Source organism: Heterodontus francisci, chromosome 4 (genome assembly GCF_036365525.1).
Source record: "Heterodontus francisci isolate sHetFra1 chromosome 4, sHetFra1.hap1, whole genome shotgun sequence".
Taxonomy (NCBI): domain Eukaryota; kingdom Metazoa; phylum Chordata; class Chondrichthyes; order Heterodontiformes; family Heterodontidae; genus Heterodontus; species Heterodontus francisci.
The window spans coordinates 92764264-92782867 of NC_090374.1; the positions used below are offsets into that span (position 1 = coordinate 92764264).

Sequence of the window (18604 nt, forward strand, 5' to 3'; positions counted from 1 at the left end):
TAAATAAGGGCAATTATGAGGGCATGAAAGCAGACCTAGCTAAAGTGAACTGGCAAATCAGGTTAAGGGATAGGTCAATAGAGGTGCAGTGGCAGACATTTAAGGGGATATTTCAGAATACATAGAATAGATACATTTCAACGAGAAAGAAAAATTCTAAGGATGGAACCTGCCATCCGTGGTTAACTAAAACAGTTAAAGATAGTATCAAACTTAAGAAAAAGCCTATAATTGCGCAAAGATGGGAGGCAGGTCAGAAGATTGGACAGAATAATTCAATAAGTTCAGAGCTGATCTGATAACTCCACATTTCCACCTACCCCTGATAACCTTCCAGCCCCTTGCTTATCAAGAATCTACCTACCTCTGCCTTAAAAAAATAGTCAAAGACTCTGCTTCCACTGCTTTTTGAGGAAGAGAATTCCAAAGATTCATGACCCTCAGAGAAAAAATTTCTCTTCATCTCTGTCTTAAATGGGCGACCCCTTATTTTTAAACAGCGACCCCTAGTTCTAGATTCTCCCACAAGGGGAAACATCCTTTCCCATCCACCCTGTCAAGACCCCTCAGGATCTTATATGTTTCAATCAAGTCTCCTCTTACTCTTCTAAATTTCAGCAGATACAAGCCTAGCCTGTGAAATCTTTCCTCGTAAGACAGCCGGCCTATTCCAGGTATTAGTCTAGTAAACCTGCTCTGTACTGCCTTCAATGCATTTACATCCTTCCTTAAATAAGGAGACCAGTACTGTACGCAGTACTCCAGATGTGGTATCACCATTGCCCTGTATAGCTGAATCATAACCTCCCTACTTTTGTATTCAATTCCCCTCGCAACAAACGATAACATTCTATTAGCTTTCCTAATTACTTGCTGTACCTGCATACTAACCATTTGCGATTCATGCACTAGGACACCCACATCCCTCTGCATCTCAAAGCTCTGCAATCTCTCTCCATTGAGATAATATGCTTTTTAATTTTTCCTGCCAAAGTGGACAATTTCCTACTTTCCCACATTTGTCAGGTCTTTGCCCACTCACTTAACCTATCTATATCCCTTTGTAGCCTCCTTATGTCCTCTTAACAAGTTTCTTTCCTACCTATCTTTGTGGCATCAGCAAATTTAAGCAACCATACCTTCGGTCCCTCTCTCCCCGCCTCGCCACTTCACCCATTCTGCTCCCCGCTCCCTCCGGTGTTCGCCGTCTCTCTTCTCCGCATAGAGGAAGCGGGGGGGGAGAAAGAGAGAGTGTCATGATAGGCAGGGGTGGGAGGAAGTGGTACGGCGGGGGGAGGGGGGGGTGCTGTGGTGGGGGGAATGGTTAGAAGCGACAGGGGCGGTGTACTGTTGGGGGTAGGATGGAGACGGCGTTCACAGCCACTGGGGATTTGAGTTTCTTTTTGTTTTTGTGACAAATTGAGCAGCTCCATCTTTACTTCTGGTAGTTGCCAAAAACGTTAGACAGTGACGTTTCAGTGCATGAGGTTGCATTTGTGCATGTGCCAGTGCTGCACCACCTAGTGGTTACGTTGTCAGCAAATGTAGCCTTTTTTAAAAAGAAAGTAACAATTCCAAGATGGTTAATTCATGTGTGGTTTGAGGTTCTTCTGTTCCTGAGTCATGTAACTATCACTGTTTTTGTCTGGTCTTTGGATGTTTAAATTTTTGTATGCTAATTAAATTGTACATGAGAATGCATCAAATTGTTAAACATTTTAAAGTTAACCTAAAATAAATGGGTGAATTCTTTGTTAAACTAGCTCTCATAAAATGAATTAAAAATAGTACACAAGGGCTTTTTTTTTTATACCCAGTTTGCTGCTTGGTTGAGATAGTGGTGTGGGAGTAGGATGGAGTTCATTTTTTTTTAGTTTTCTTATTTTTGATACTGGCATTCTTTCGCTTTTCTTTTCTGGACTGTTTCATTTAAACTTCCCTGCAATGCTGCAAAGTGCACTTTGTTACTGCAGAGAAAGGTTGGGACGCCTCCATCTGGAGAATGCTAGCTAGAATAATGCAGGATGTGTCCTCCCTAGATGTTCAGTGTCAAATATCTCTGTTTAGCCTATTGCCATTGGATATTTTGAGGACTCTTCAGTGCAAGCACTGTACCCTGGTAGTAGGATGCAGAATTGTGACACAAGACCACCTGCAGATTCTGGGATTGATGGCAGCAGGAATCAATGTTGCAACTCCAGACTCTCCAAGATCCTGTTACAGTTGAACCAGTGGTGTCTCAAACTTTCTACACTTCTTCAATTTGTACTAATCAAACGTCCGTTTCCTTGACCTGGTGGTTTTAAGAGACCTGCTTGTATTTGGATTCAATTACAGATTCTGCTACCTTCTCCTTCCAATATAACAGCTTTTGTGGTAACTGGTTAAATTCCGGCTTAGACTGAAGGTTGATCAAACTCTCTCCTTATGGACTATGGGATAGATTTTCATCTTCCACACCCTTTATAGAACCTGCCTCATCTTCATTCCTTTGAAAATTGATAGAATAGTAATGAACTGGGTTCTGTAAAGAGCATGAAACCTGTCCTAATATAAAAGCAAAATACTGCGGATGCTGGAAATCTGAAATAAAAACAAGAAATGCTGGAACCACTCAGCAGGTTTGGCAGCATCTGTGGAAAGAGAAGCAGAGTTAACGTTTCGGGTCAGTGACCCTTCATCGGAACTGACAAATATTAGAAAAGTCACAGGTTATAAGCAAGTGAGGTGGGGGTGGGGCAAGAGATAACAAAGGAGGTCTGGATTGGACCAGGCCACATAGTTGACCAAAAGGTCACTGAGCAAAGGCAAACAATATGTTAATGGTGTGTTGAAAGACAAAGCATTAGTACAGATTAGCTGTTAATACACTGAATATTGAACAGCAGCAAGTGCAAACCTGAAAAAAAACAGTGGGTAAGCAAACTGAACAAACTAACATGAAATGAACTAAATGCAAAAAAAAAAGATTATAAAAAGAAACGTGTCCTACCTGATTACAACCCGGGTGATGACACAATTCTGCCCCTATATCTCTCTCGTTAACTTGACAGCTAGTTCTGGCTCCCAGCACATTGGCAAACATCTTTCTGACTTGTACTAAAATTAGATCTTGGAAAAGGTTGGCGTTAGTTTGACCTGATGAATTTTGATATTTTTGCCACCAACCGATGTCTTCAATGTTTGCTGAGTTTGAGCTTCAATACCAGCTCAGAGTACACATAGCATCCGTTTCAGTCTGTCACCTAGCCATCGATGATACCATGGCATGGGAGAATATTGCGTAGTTGTAGCTGAGTAGTTACTTTCTTATGATTGGTTAAAGCAAATAGATTTACCTATGGTAGGCATTGTACTGGAATATAACCACTCCATTAGCCAGTGTTGAAGGTTATAACGACCAGGATAGTCTGAACAAGCTAGGGCTCTTTTCTCTGGAAAAGAGAAGGTAGAACGAGTGACCTAATAGAGGTCTTCAAAATTATGAAGGAGTTTGATAGGACAGAAGTAGAGAAAGTGCTCCCACTTCTGGGGGAGTTCAAAACTAGGGACCATAAATATGAGAGTGTTGTGAAGACCCCACCTGCCAAGAATGAGACATATTAATTTTGTCACATGAACATTAATTTTAAAATGTTGCTGGAGTGAAGAGATGACTTGTTTAAAGAGATCAGCAGTGGCTGGAAAGCATTTGCATACTAAGAGACAGTGCTTGTAGAGACAATGGGGACAGCTCACTAATTCAATTAACAAAGATTGGTCTGGGCAATGGTGATCCACATCTTGTCGGTGTAAGAGACAGCACTACACCCCCCCACCGATAGCTTTGAAATCCACAAACAACAGGAGCGGTTGTTCCCAAATAAGGAGTTAGTCACATGACTAACCTGCTGGCCAACTTGGAGTTTTGAATAGTGCTCACAGGACAGTTTGAAGACAGAGATTGCAGATTGCAACTGAATTTGGAACAAGAGCCTCTCTCCTGTCTGTCTGTCTGTCTCTCTCTCCCATTAACTTCCAGATCCACTGAAGTCACTTAAACCTCCAGAGAGAAAGACTCCTACATCGAAACATGTTTTAAAGTATGCACTGGGCCCCAACGAAATGGCAAGACTTACCAGCAACCAAAGACTCTACATCGAACTTAAAGGTCCATAAATAGAAACCCAGCCATTGCTTCAAACTTTTCCCCTTTATTCTTTCTACTTTTTCTGTCTCTATCTGCGTGTGTGTTTATTGCGTATGCATGCTAGCATGGTTGTGTCGCATATTCGTAGTCATTAACCTAGTTAGAGTTTAAGATTAATAAACTTCCACCTTTTTTGTTTAAATCTAAGAAAACCTGTCTGCTTTCCGATTGTAAGGCAAAGAAATCAGTGAACAAGGAATCACTGAAGGGGAGTTAAAAACAGTGTTTTTAAAATTAAACCCTGTTGTGGTTAAACCAGGCAAAGGCTGAGAGGAAACCCCTTCTCACCTGGTCGTAACAGAGAGCCACTAATACATAAAAAACAGATAGTGGTTTGAAGTGATTTATGACTTTAACCCTTTACAGGGACCAAACCAAATCAGGAGCACATCCCCACAAATCTCCTTCAATCAAGTTCAAACCAGACAAATTCTCTCACTTATTTGAGTCCAAAGAATTGCACTAGCTTTCCCTCAAAGAAAGAAAACCAACAGAGAATTTTACAATCTTTCGGATAGTCTATTTCTAATATTTTATGGCTGTCATAAATATCCCAGATATTATAAGGGTCTGGGAAAGTCTCTTCAATACCTCTCAATATCTCTCCACTTAGAGACACAGAGAAGGGGTTCTTGTAGTTGTATACAGAATACTACATGAGACGATTTATTAACTTTTTTATATTTATTTAAGAATTTAACGTGATAAACTTCTTGGGCTGAATTTTACGCCGCCCCAGCGAATCAGGTGGGGCCAGCGTAAAATTGAGTGGGAAGCTCTGGGAGGCCTACCCGCCCCGCTCCCGCCTCCGGTCAACTTTACAGCGTTTGGGGGGGGGTGGGGTGAACGGCCTGCCCGCCTGAGGCCAATCAAGGCCCTTAAGTGGCCACCTAACGGCCACTTAAGGACCCTCGCCTGCCTCCGCGGGTATTTTACCCATGGCAAGCGGGCGTGCTGGGGACGTGAAAGGCCCAGTGATTAGCTGCTGGCCTTTCTGTGCCAGGGGGGGATTGTTGGGGGGAGGTCATGGTAGTCGGGCACAATGTGCCCTATTGAGGGCCTCCCCCGCCTCCCAAGACACCCCCCCCTCCCCCCAAACGATCCCCCTGGTGAGGCAAGCCCAACTTACCTGGACTCCTAGCTCCATCAGGTCAGCTGGGCTGCAGTTCCAGCAGTGGCCACCGCTCCTGGTAGCGCTACTGGGACTAAAAGCTGCCAGCCCGCTGATTGGCCGGCAGCTCACTGAGGTGAGGCTTGGTCCCTCAAGCTGGTGGAAGTCCCGCCTCAGGACAATTTAAAGCCTGGGGATCCGTAAAATTCAGAACGGATCCCCCGGCTAGGCGGAAGCAGGTTCACCACTGAATTTTACGTCGGTGGCAAATTCCCATCCGCCTAAGGTAAAATCCAGCCCCTTAAGTGGATATGTATATCACTATCAAATATTACTGAGATGTAACACATATTCTTATTTCTAACACAGAATCCAAAAGTTTATCCTTGCTAATGTTACAGCAAAATTATTTTAGAATATCCATCAAAATTTAAATTAAACTTGTACCTTAAATCCCCGAATAAGGCGTGGGATGCAAAGTGTTGTTTGAGGATACCACACCTCTAAGTGTTTGCTTCAAAACCTTGTATTTTTATATTATTTCTAAGGTGTCACATGTCGTTTGCATTAGATCTGACTTTGTGTTCCTTTTAAAATCCATATCTTTAATTACCGTTTCCACTTAATGTTTTACTGGAATTTGAAGTTGAGCTTTTATCTGGTCAAAATGTTTATAATTGTGTTTACTTGATCTCTTGTTCCTGTGAGTACATTCTCATTTATTGTTAATTGCCCTTTCCATGGCACTCCAAAGCAACTCTAGAGCCGATTTTGTCTGCATCAACAACCCCATGAACCAATTAAGTTTATTGCTACCTCTTACTGACAGGATATTTCAATGTATTTATCTTCCAAGATCCTGACAACAGAGATTCTATTCTAACAGGGACCTTGAAATATTTAACGCTACCATCTTAAGGGGGAACTTCAGTGAGCCCTGAAAACTAACTCTAAAGGCATAATACACTAACTATTTCCAAATTCTGCTTAATCGAGCCTATTATACCTATATTCCATCACGGGTTAGGATTTGGAACTTGCTACCACAAGGAATATTTGAGGTGAATAGCATATATGCTTTTAAGGGAAAGCTAGTTAAGTGCATGAGAGAGGAAGGAATATAAGGGTATGCAGGAAGGGTTAGATGAAGTTGTATGGGAGGAGAATCATGGGCATGAACACCAGCATAGACCAATTGGGCTGATTTGACCTGTTTCTGTGCTGTAAATTCTGTTACTATAGATTCTATTTGTAAATTGCATGCTGTTATCACTTCTTTCCCTAACATTATTTTATATTCATCTACAAAACATCTACGAAAAATTCAGTATACTTCCGATCCTAAAATATAACTTCAAACTCCATTGCTGCTTTGGTAGCCAAGAGGTGTGAAGTGCCCTAAAGGCACAATGTTTACAACATGGAAATACATGCCACATGATGTGGATCAGGCTACTATGTTTCAAGCCTCAAAAGCATGGTCATTCAGAGTGGTTGGGAAATGATTTCAGGTCCTGCAATGTGATACTACACTGCTCTTTGCAACTAGCTCAGATTGATGAGATGAAAATCTCCTCTGACCATCAGTGAACCATAAAGGTTTATGGTACAGAAGGTGGCTATTTGGCCCATTATATCTGTGCTGGCTCTTTCCTAGAGCAATGCAAATCTAATTCCATTGTCCTGATCTCTCCTAACTTCCACTTGAAGCTTTCCATACTTTTGTCATCAAGAAATTGACAGCCCTTGTCACCGATGCACCAACCAGAGGAAATAGTTTAACCTTATTCATTTTGTTAAATCTGTTTTCCTTCTGCGCTGCAGTGGAAGTAGTCCTTGGGTCTCCAGTCACCACCTGAAACCATAGCTTCCCATCCCTGATGATATCCTGGTGAATATACACTGGACATTCTCTGTGGCTTTAATGTCTTTCTATAATGGGGCACTCAGCTCTGCACACAGTCCTGTAACTTGGTCTATCCATTGCTTTGTAAAAAGTTAATGTTACGTCTTTGCTTTTTTATTCAGTTTATAAAACCTAAATTTGTAAGGAACCTTTGAGTCTGGTGTCAAACCAGCTTTTGGTTCATGTTACTTTATGGTGCTAAACAATTTGTAATGAAAGACAATTTAATCCAAAAATTGCAAGCTCACTCAGGCCATAGAACTGGGATATTGGGATAGAGTACAAGGAGGTCTCCATATGTAGCCCATTCTGGGAGCTCTTTATCTTGACATTGGGTGTCAAAAATGAAAAATCCTTCCATTCTCCAACTTTGAAATTATTCACCTCGACGAGCACCAAAGTGATTTTTCACAAAACTGATTTGCCTGTTGGGCAACTGAGTATCAATCCCTTGGTATATACAAGAAAAGAAAGACTTGCATTTATATAGCGCTTTTCATGACCACCAGACGTCTCAAAGTACTTTACATCCAGTGAAGTACTTTTGAAGTGTAGTCACTGTTGTAATATAGGAAACATGGGAATAAAGTACATTCAAGAGAATAAGGAATGTTATACCAAATGTTGGTAAACTGCTGACTACATATATTGTAAAATTGATGATATGGATTAAAAAATCTTAAAAGCTTGACATTTTAGCTGAGGCTTGATGAACTGTTTTGATGTCTGAAAATGTCTGCATTTGGCATAGATCGACAATAGTAATTGTTTTCCTTTCACCTCTAAAAGCTTCATTTTTATCAGCCTAATCAAGATTGCACCAAACATCCCATGCAAACATTTACTTTTTATTTTAATTTTAAATTCCTATCTAATTCTTGCTCCTTTTTAAAATGATATATTTTTCTCAGAGTATTTTTTTTAATTGAATGTTCAAAAAAACAAGTTTTTTCTCTCTCTGGAGATTCAGAAAAATGGTTTGAGTACTGGTTTAATATAGGAACATAGGAAAATAGGAACAGGAGTAGGCCATTCAGCCCATCGAACCTGCTCCGCCATTCATTGTGATCATGACTGATCATCCACTTCAATGCCTATTTCCCACACTATCCTCATATCCCCTTATATCATTTGTATTTAGAAATCTGTCAATCTCTGCTTTAAACATACTCAATGATTCAGCTTCCACAGCTCTCTGGGGTTGAGAATTCCAAAGATTTACAACTGTCAGAGTAAAGAAATTTCTCCTTTATTTTGAAATTGTGTCCCCTGGTTCTAGACTCCCCAACCAGGGGAAACAACTTAGCTGGATCTACTCTGTCTATCCCTTTAAGTATTTTGTAGGTTTCAATGAGATCACCTCATTCTTTGAAAGTCTAGAGAATAGAGGCCCAGTTTCCCCAATCTGTCTTCAGAGGACAGTCCCGCCATCCCGGGAACAAGTCTGGTGAACCTTGGTTGCACTCCCTGTATGGCAATAATATCTAGGTTCTAACTCCTGATATTGTTTTGGGTGAACTGGGGCTGAACACAAAAGTAGAAGGCTGAGGATGTTCAACTGAAATCTTTGCTGAGAATAGCTAAAGCTTTATAGTTCAATTGCCTAAAAAATTACTATACTTTTATCTATCTCTCATTGGTAACAAACAAGAACTGCAAAGGAAATTGAAAATCAGGTGACCAGCCTGTAAATTCTGAAAACCCATAGTGTATTTTAGTATAGGGACAAAAATGATAATCCGTCAGGATTTTTTTGTTAGTACAGTGCTGAGCAGTAAACCCAAATTGTGCAACGAAGCAATGTAGCTGATCAGAATTTTTACTTTTTTAACAAAGTAAAAATAAAACGATAGCAGGTACTGGAAATCTAAAACCAAAATTGCACAAAACACTCAGCAGGTCAGGCAGCATCTGTGGAGAGAACAGAAGGGTTAACATTTCAGGTAATTTTGTCTTTATCCATAATACTACACAAAACTCCATAGGAGGAGGTTCCTACAAAGAATGGACTAAATATGAACTGAATAATTGGAAGAGTCATAGAAATGAACAATACATAAATGTAGTGATCAGAAATCTATCTTATCCTCAATATTTTCAACCCCAAGTTGTTTTTACTGTAGAAACACTGCTGCAGTGTGAATCATATACAGCAGTTTATGGCAGGTCAAAGCCTCCAGCCTTGCCCCACACTGATCAGAAACACATATGTGCTATTGTAATGGTGAACATCTTTTATTTATTGATGCATCCTGGCTGATGCTGTTCACATGGGAGTGAGCGGATGTCCTGAAGCATAGAGAATTAATTGAATTATTCAATCTGGTTCAGCATCTAATAAATTGAGTTCTAGAATGTGTTTGTTTGTAAAAGCAGTTTTCCCATGACCATGCAGGAAGTTTTTTTTTTGAATAGTGGTAGAGAAAGACAAATTGCACATGGAAATTATGCACTAGTGTATTATTCTACCTCCCAAAAACCTCAAATTAGCGCACAGCTGAAATTCTTGGCATAGGAAAAGGGCTTTACAGAATGGTATCGATTTGTTTGAAATATGGGGATAAAATGAAATAGAAATGGAAAGGATAGTTAGATTAGTCATTCTTTGTTATTTATGTGATCGTTGGGAAACTACTGCATGTCATATCTGCATCTTCTCTTTACTCTAGGCTTTGCAAAACAAATTTACATGGATGCTTGAAAAACTATTTGTCTTTTAACAAATATACATTAAAAGTCTGTAACTTAACTTTATTTAAAAACATTAACTTGATAATGAACTGTGGGTTAGTGCCCTGCAGTGCTTTTTAAAGATGATTCTGTGTTATATTTCCACGCCAACTCATAGAGGAAAACCCTCTTCTTTTAATGAGATGCTTTGGGAAAAAAAAAACTCCTTTATAGCCATGAATCATTCTCACTTGGTGTCATATTCATGCTGGACATAGCATAACAGGAAAATCAAAATTTCTCAGATACTTACTGTGACCAAGAAGTCCTGACATCCACTTGCATGGCAGCTTCTAATATTGAATTAAGGAGCTGTATGTTTGTAACGATGTATTCACACACCAAATTTACTGCCAGTGTGAAGTCAAAACCATTTGGTACCAACACTAAACTTGTAGTGTAAATCAGATACTAGGACCCAGGCTACTCTGAAGTGAAGCAGAATGAAACTGACTACCTTGGGATAGTCAGGGCCTGATGCCAGATTAATACTGCATTTACATTGTAACTGCAGTGTCCAGGCAAAACCAAATATTTCATACTGACTCTATAGCAGGAGAATGAATGCAGCATAAAAAGTGAAAAGGAAACTTGTATTGCACCTTTCTCATCCTCAGGACATCCCACACACTTTTTAGACCATTAATGACAGTGCTGTTACAATAGCTACTTGGGCAATACGACAGCCAATTTGCACATCCAAGTAGCGTTAACAACAATGAGATGAATGATCACTTGATCTGTCTTTAGTGGTGTTGATTAAGGGATGAATATTGGCCAGACGTCAGGAAAACGCTCATTAATTTTTAAAAAACAGCATGATATCTTTGCCATCCACCTAAACAGAATTACGTAGAAAGTGCAGCATGGAAACAGTGTTGGTGTTTATCCTCCACACGAACAGTAGTCCTAATTCATTGTGACTGCGCTGTTCCCATATACCTAGCTAACCTATTCCTAAATGTTGACCTAATCTCTGCTTCAATCACTAAACTCTTCAGACAATATAAGCTGCTTTTGCCTCCATTGTGAAGGTCAAGTCGTAGTCAAATGGTGGATTGTTAAGTGGCTCATGAAAATTGTTCCCTCCTTCAGAGACCAGTTAATGTCACTGTGCATTGAAAAATTATTCTGCTTGAATGGCCTGTTCCGACATTGTGATTTCTATGTATAAATATTTTGAGAATTATTTAATCTCTCTGGGAGTAAAAGCTGCTCATTGGTGAGAGGAGAGGGAGTGACAACTGCTCACAGATTCACTTCTTTTGTTCGCAAAATAAGTTGATAGTTCCCTCACAGCTAGATTACGGACTTAGGACGGAGTGAGGGTATGTTGGGGAGGAAAAAGGAAATGATTGGAATAGAAAAATTACCACATGTCATTAACCTAAAATGGCTGCATACAACCAGATATTATTTGGAAACTTCACTGCCTAGAGTGCCCACACTGGCTCCAACACAGCCTAAACTGCTAGCAGAAACCCAGCTATGCTCTGAGCCCATTGGCCTCTGTGCCCACCCATCAAAGCTCTGCGTCTTTTTATTGGTGCGCTAGTGCTGACCCTGTTTCTACTTCCCTGTTTTTTCTGAGGTTGTTTGCAGCAGTGCCCTGGAGAATCCAGGAGAAATGTTAACCCTAAACACTAATTCTTAGTTGTAGTGTCATAATGTTGCATTCCACCGACATCATGACTTCAGTACTTCAAAAATGCATGCTGGCCAAGTTGCCATAGCCAATTTTAAGATGTGAAACATCTGGATCCATGGGTGCAGCCAGTTTACAAGAAGATCAACTGCCTTATCAACAATTAAATGCAGGTGAGTGCTACATTTATAGGCTGCTTTCCTAAGACAGGAGCTATAATATAAAAGCAGCTTGAGAGAAATTCAAGAGTTCATTAGAATAGACTAAGATTATTGACAGTAATTTTGAGACAGACAATGCATGTAATTTACATTAAAACATCTTGGTAATATTTTTGGACACTCACAGGATAGGCATAGAAATTATTCTATTTGCTGATAAGATCACGGGGGTAGTTTTTCAAATTAATGAGAATACTCTGAAATTTGCTACTGGCTGGCATGAGGTCAGTTATTACTGTTCATGCTGTATGCCCACTGTAAAATGCTTGCTGGCATGTGCTACAGGGCCCCCCAAAAAATGCAGTAACTGAAGTGGTCTGCTTCTGGCTGGTCACTGAAATATTGCTAATGCACGTAACTGATTTATGGTAGAAAACGGACCACTTTAAACTCTCAAGGTTTAGCCATTGAAGAGAATCAGGGATATGAACTGGTAATTGGAACCATTTCTTGCTGGTATCTTAACACTTAGATGTGCTTATCTCACCTTTCAATCACTCATCCTGCATTCTATAAATATGTCTATATATTTCCCAGTGACTTGCTGTACTACAGTATACTGTAGCTGGTGGGTATTCAAAAGGTAAAATATCCTAAAATATACAGTCATAATAAAAATTACACCAGGTTTCAGACTGTGAAATACCACACGCAGGTGCTAAATGGAGTTAAAAGGTGTCCTGAGCATTCCCTAATGATTGTTGGTAAATGTGCTATACAAACCAGGAAGGTTCCAGGTTTGATCCTTGGAATGTGTTGTTAAACAACATTTAAGAAGTATTTAGATGAGCACTTGAAACGCCATAACATACAAGGCTATGGGCCAAGTGCTGGAAAATGGGACTAGAATAGTTAGTTGCTTGATGGCCAGCACAGACACGATGGGCCGAAGGGCCTGTTTCTGCGCTGTATAACTCTGTGACTCTATAACTGACCTCTAAATGGATCTTATGGTTGGCATTGGCATTTCTGGACTGGGTGGGGAGACAAAAGAACATTAAATTTCCCACTCCTGATTGCTATCCAGTGACCTTGATTGGAAAATATTCACACGGGCATCAGGGAGGGCAAAGTTAAACTTATTCTATCCATGGATGAATAGTTAACTGGCACTTGCTGGTTCACATTTTTTTAAAAAGAAAATGCTTCTTGGGTGAGGTACTTGGACAGCTAGCACTGTAGTCCAGCATGGGTCAGTGGCTTCAGGAGAGAAATAGGGTTGTGGTAGAGTAGTTCATTCTCCACAATTTGTGGATAACGATAAAACGTATATTTCGTCCCCCTCAAATTGGTCATGAAATCATTCTTCACTTTCCAAAACTTGTGACCTTTTTAGCTATTTCCATTCTTCTCTCTTACAGACCTTTATCTTTCAGTCTCCCAGACAGGACAGATAGATACTGTTACTATAATCTCACAGGTACTGCAGCCTTTAAATTGCCCAGCATAATTCCTTTTCTTGTTGTTCACAACTAGAAAGCAAAATGATGTCATCAGAGTAATGGGCCACTTGTGGGGGAACCGTGGGAAGACAGCTAATTTTCATGTGTCTCCTGGTAGTGACGTTATGAGGTTTAGATGCTAAATTCTTAAGATGATAATTCTTCCTATAGGTTTCTCCTCATTTTGTTCTCCTACTTGCAGACTTCATTTTGTTTTCTCTTTAGTAATTGCATGCATGCAGTATAACCTGTAGTGTACAATCAGACTAGCAACATGAATCTTTCTCAGCCGTCGTGCGTTTCATCCATTCTTTACCTAATAGTTGTCCTCTGACAAAATAAAAAGGGATTGGTTTAACTTGTAGTAATCCTTAATAATGCTTTATCACCCATTCATAACTTTGACTAACAGCAATTGAAGTGGCAAAATGCTGCATCATAAATTCTGAGACAAGGCTGTTTGTCTAAAACATGCTCGTCATCTCTCCTGAATAATGAGGATTTCTTTTTTTAAATTTTCTTTCAAGTCCCTTTGAATCCATCTATTTTTATACATAATTTACAGTTTTTCTTCAGTCAGCTGTGTCATCTGAATTTTCACGAGTAATTTTATTCAGTTTGTTTAATTTTTTTTTATGTTTAATTCCCTCATATACATTTCGTTATGCCATCTTTTTGTGTGTTTGTGCAATTGGTTTAATGTAATCTAATTTTAAGTTGTGGTGTACTGTTTGATTTGCATAAAGTCCATTTGATCATAAATTAATTCCATCAGCTCTACGTACTGCTCATATATCTGATATGTTCTCTAACATTGAGCCTGACATTTTTCTAAATGGTTTTTTCAATGTGTTTTCATTTGCTGTGTGCAACGCTTGTTATGGTGTCGGATAAATTCTTGCAGATGAATTTCTAGAATGTGTTAAAGCTGTTGGTGATTCTGTTGCTTGAACACTGCATGAGCTTACCCAGTAATAATTCTTTGCTATTTAACTTTCAGTGCATGACTTTAAAAATATTGTTAGAATGAATGAATACATGAAGCAGGGTATTTTGTGGGAAAACCTTTTATGGTTCTCTTTCTGTATTGAGAATTTGCTTAAATGTGTCTTTTTTAAAATTGCCCAACTTGGGATGTCTAGATTATTTTGTTTTGCTTTCTTCAATTTTTGTTGAATGACAGGACTTCGTCCAAAGTGGACTCGAACGCTTTAATCTAGACGAGTATTCTGAGATAAAAGCAGAAAATTATGGAAATATACAAAGATCTATCAGCATCTGAAAAGTGAAAAGATGGTTAATATTCTGGATAGTGTCCTTTGTCAGAAAATTCTGTCAGATGTGTTAATGCTTTCCTAAAGGTGATACTTGTATCTGCTTAACCATATTTTTCCAAGTGATTTCAGACAGATGTGGATTGAGCCTAAGCACTTCATTACATTTCAAAGAACTGACTGGTTTAAAGTAATTATTTGTTCATTTTTAATCAGAGCAACTTAGTTGATTCCATCAGTGGACATAATGCTGCAATTTGGAATCGTGACCAGAGACAGTTAAGGTCCTCTTCTAGCATACGAAAGTAGGAGTGAAGTTGAAGTTTTACTTGAAGCTGTGATAAATGGAGGAAAGCACAACAAAAATGGTCTTCACTGGGTTGTACTTGAAGACAGTATCATGAAATCCTGCCTCCACTTAAGCAAAAATAACGAACAGCCCAGGAATATTTCATTTTTCATATGGTGATAACTGTTGGGATTTAGTAGTCAAATGAGTTCTGACCATCTCTAGTTGGTATCCCAAAGAGTTAAACTGGTGCTTTGGATGTATAAAGTTCAGTTTTCTCTCTCATAAACCTATGGTAGAACTGATATGTATGAAAAAAAGTCACTGCAGAATTGGTTATTGTAGCATGACAGACAGGTGGAACTTACATAGTGGTTCCACAATATCCCACTGTAGGATCAATGGAAACCCTGGAGAAACCGTGTAAAGGTCTATTTACACCATTTCTCCAGGGTTTCTACTTATCTTACATCAAAGTTAATGAAAGATTGGGAGGATCCCTGTAGCAGTTACTGCCGAGGGTGTCTAAAGCTGACAACCTGTCCCAAAAAGCACCATAAATGCCTAATACCAGTAGCATTTTCCGAGTGGGGATTAAAAGGATCAAGTAAAATCCAGAAGCACTATGTATAATTTTTGTGATGGTGTCAGCCTTAACTCTGTGGTAAATCAGTCGCTTCCTGGGTCATAAGCCCCACTCCAGGACAAGCACTTAACCTAGGCTGACACTTCAGTGCTGCACTTGAGGTAGTGCTGCACTTTGAGGTGCCGTTTTTCAGATGACACATTAAACCAATGTCCCATCTGCCCTCCTATACATGTAAAAGATCCCACAACACTATTTTGAAGAGCAGGGTGTTCTCCCCAGAGCTGTGGTCAATATTTATCCCTCAACCAATATCACTAAAACAGATTATTTGATCATTTATCTCATTACTGTTTGAGGGACCTTGCTGTGTGCAAATTGGCTGTTGTTTCCCTGTATTACATCAGTCACTAAAATTGTTTAAAATAAGTTGGTTGTAAAGTGCTTTGAGATGTCTGAGAACATGAAAGGTGCTATAGAAATGCAGGTTTGTTCTTTTGATTTAATATACCATGATTAAAATACTGTTTTTTCCCACTTCCAGAATAGTCATTAACTAATAAATCATACAGCACAGAAGGAGTCGATTTGGCCCATCATGCCTGTGCCAGCTCTCTAAAAGAGCTACCAGTTTGTCTCACTCCTAGCTCTTTCCCCATAGCCCTGCAAATTTTTCCATTTTAAGTAGAGATCTAATTCCCTTTTGAAAGTTACTATTGAATTTGCTTCCATCACGCTTTCAGGCAATGCATTCCAGATCATAGTTTAAATATAAACAAATTTCCCATTATTTGCAGATGTCCACGATCAAACTAATTTCATCATACTGATCACAGAAGGTTTATAATAAAATGTTGCAGCTGTTGTAAGACAGTAATGTGGATGACAGCTCTATAAATATTGAAACTGCTACAAAATAAAGTAAATGTTCCTGTTTTGTAGAAATGGCCAAAAATATTAAGAGAAGATATTCCCTGGTTCCACTTAAAATAGTGCAAAATCCAGACCTTTTCAGTTCCTAGTCAAAGAAATATTCTTGGGCTACTGAGTGCATTGCATGTTCAAACTCTGTTCACTGCAGTAACTAAGTTGGTTTTTTACACTTTGGATACTTCAAGTGCTTGAGGCATGGTTTCCAGTCTGTCTAAAGAAAAATTATGAATTTAGTTCACTAAAAATGTTCCATATCAATTCAGAGCTGGGAGAGGAAACATTTCTATTGTTTGCTATTGGCACCAAACATATGTATACAGGACACATTTACAATTCTGCAAATAAAGAACAATGAAAACTGTCCCGAGTTTTATCATTGATGGAATCAATTGCTGAATTCCAATTTTTGTGATCTTGTGTACTTGCCTACTAATTACTTTTCTTTTCAATTTACACCCTTATATAGGCTGGTCTAGCAGGAGCTCCAGCCAGGGCTGTATCAGCAGTAAAGAATATGAACCTGCCTGAAATGCCTCGAAATATTAACATCGGAGATATCAGCATTAAAGTGCCAAACCTGCCCTCGTTTAAATAAAAACATGGTCAACTTCCAGTTTGGAATAGTTTCAGAAAAGGTTTACCATGCAATTGTCTACCAAATAAAAATATCTAATTAGCATTGAAATGTATGTTGGGAAATTTTATTCTGAATTGCACCAGTAAAACAAAAAGATGCATTTGTTTTTAATTTGTTTCAAATCTGATCAGTTTCCTGTGTAATGTCACATTTACAGCTACATTCCGGTGCTCTATGAGGTGACTTTTACTGTGTGCTGGCTGCTATTTAAGATAATTTATTTAAGATGATAGTAACTTTGTACAATCTATGCTATGAAACTATTCTTTGTATATCTGATGGATTCCGTATAAACAGTAAAGCAAACACTCTGACTATTTTTGGGATATTTGTATTTATTTAGAATTCTGTTGAATAGTGGAGCCAAAGGAAGCTTGAATAAGTTTTCCTGTTGCAGTATTATGACCGCATTAAAAAAATTAAATAACTTTTATCGGAACTTCAAATGTGGAGCTAATGCCATCCTTTCCATTCCAGGACTTGCTGCAGAATCCAGCTTTAGCAGGATAGTCATTTGCAATATTTTGCTGTCTGTATTCATAATAACATTTGTGTGTATTTATAGTTAATGTTGACACCCTTGGACAAGGTTAAGGCAAAAAGCATTGAGTTTGGCATTAGATTTTAAAACACAACTAAATCAAAGTTTTTTTTAAAGTAGTATTTTGGCTTGCCTGGGATGGAAAGGATAAAAGCCATTTTAGTTCTGATAAATACTGGTTTATGACTAATACTTGCATGTTTAATGTAGGTTTGACCTGTAGTCTGAGTTTTCATTTTTATAGTGGAAATGCTAGTCCATTGAGCACAATGTTATGCCTTTGCATTACTTCTACAAACACCGAACAATTGTGAAATATTCATTGTTTAGAAGTATAACATGTATTTATGACTGGAAGATTACTTGAAGTTAATAACAAAGCATTCGCAAATTACTTGTAATCAGGTGGGGAAGAAACCATGTTTATTGAGCTGAAATGGAATGATTTGAGGGATATTTGCATAGGTGGAATTTTCAGTAACTAGTTGTGGTTAAATTCTACAACTTGACATGATTTGCGAATCAGCATATTTACAACCTTGAATAAACATTTCACTTAGTACATATTCTACTGTAATGAAATTTAAAACTAAGTAGTGAATACATTGATATTGTGCAGCAAAACAAACAGCTTGTAACTGTATCTCCGTTTTTGTTACATGATTAATAAAGTTGTAATTACTTTTGCCTTGATGGTTTGCAGTCTGAAGTCACTAGCATCCATCCTTGCACAAAATCTGGAGGAATTACAAATGCAAAATACTGCTTATGCTGGGAATCTGAAACAGGGAATTCTGGAAATGCTCAGCAGGTGAGGCAGCACCTGTGGAGAAAGAAACAGTTAACATTTCAGGTCGATGACCTTTCCTCAGAACTCTGGAAAAAGTTACAGATATAAGTAGAGTCAGGAAAAAGGTGGAGGGGAGTAAAGAACAAACGGGAAGGTCCGTGATGAAGTGGAAGGCAGGTGAGATTAAATGACAAAAAGATTGATGGCGCAAGCCAAAAAGAGATCTTCAACTTCCAATTCATTGGAGTGAGTGGGACAGAGAATTAAAATGACAGGTGACCGGCTGCTCTTGGTCACGCTTGCGGATTGA

General features: G+C 38.9%; 1 protein-coding gene across 5 annotated transcripts in view; it reads left to right on the top strand.

Moving 5' to 3' along the window:
- LOC137369146 (AP-3 complex subunit sigma-1) overlaps positions 1–18197 on the top strand; it is a 109773-nt gene extending 91576 nt beyond the window's left edge. For 4 of the 5 annotated variants that reach the window (XM_068029873.1, XM_068029870.1, XM_068029874.1 and 1 more), the window contains one exon: positions 16793–18197. In XM_068029873.1, the coding sequence (XP_067885974.1) occupies positions 16793–16921 (129 nt within the window). In that variant the 3' untranslated portion in view covers positions 16922–18197. Of the gene's footprint in view, positions 1–13163; positions 13223–16792 lie in introns of all 5 variants that reach the window. The other variant, XM_068029872.1, reaches the window with a different exon arrangement.
- Positions 18198–18604: the final 407 nt, after the last annotated feature.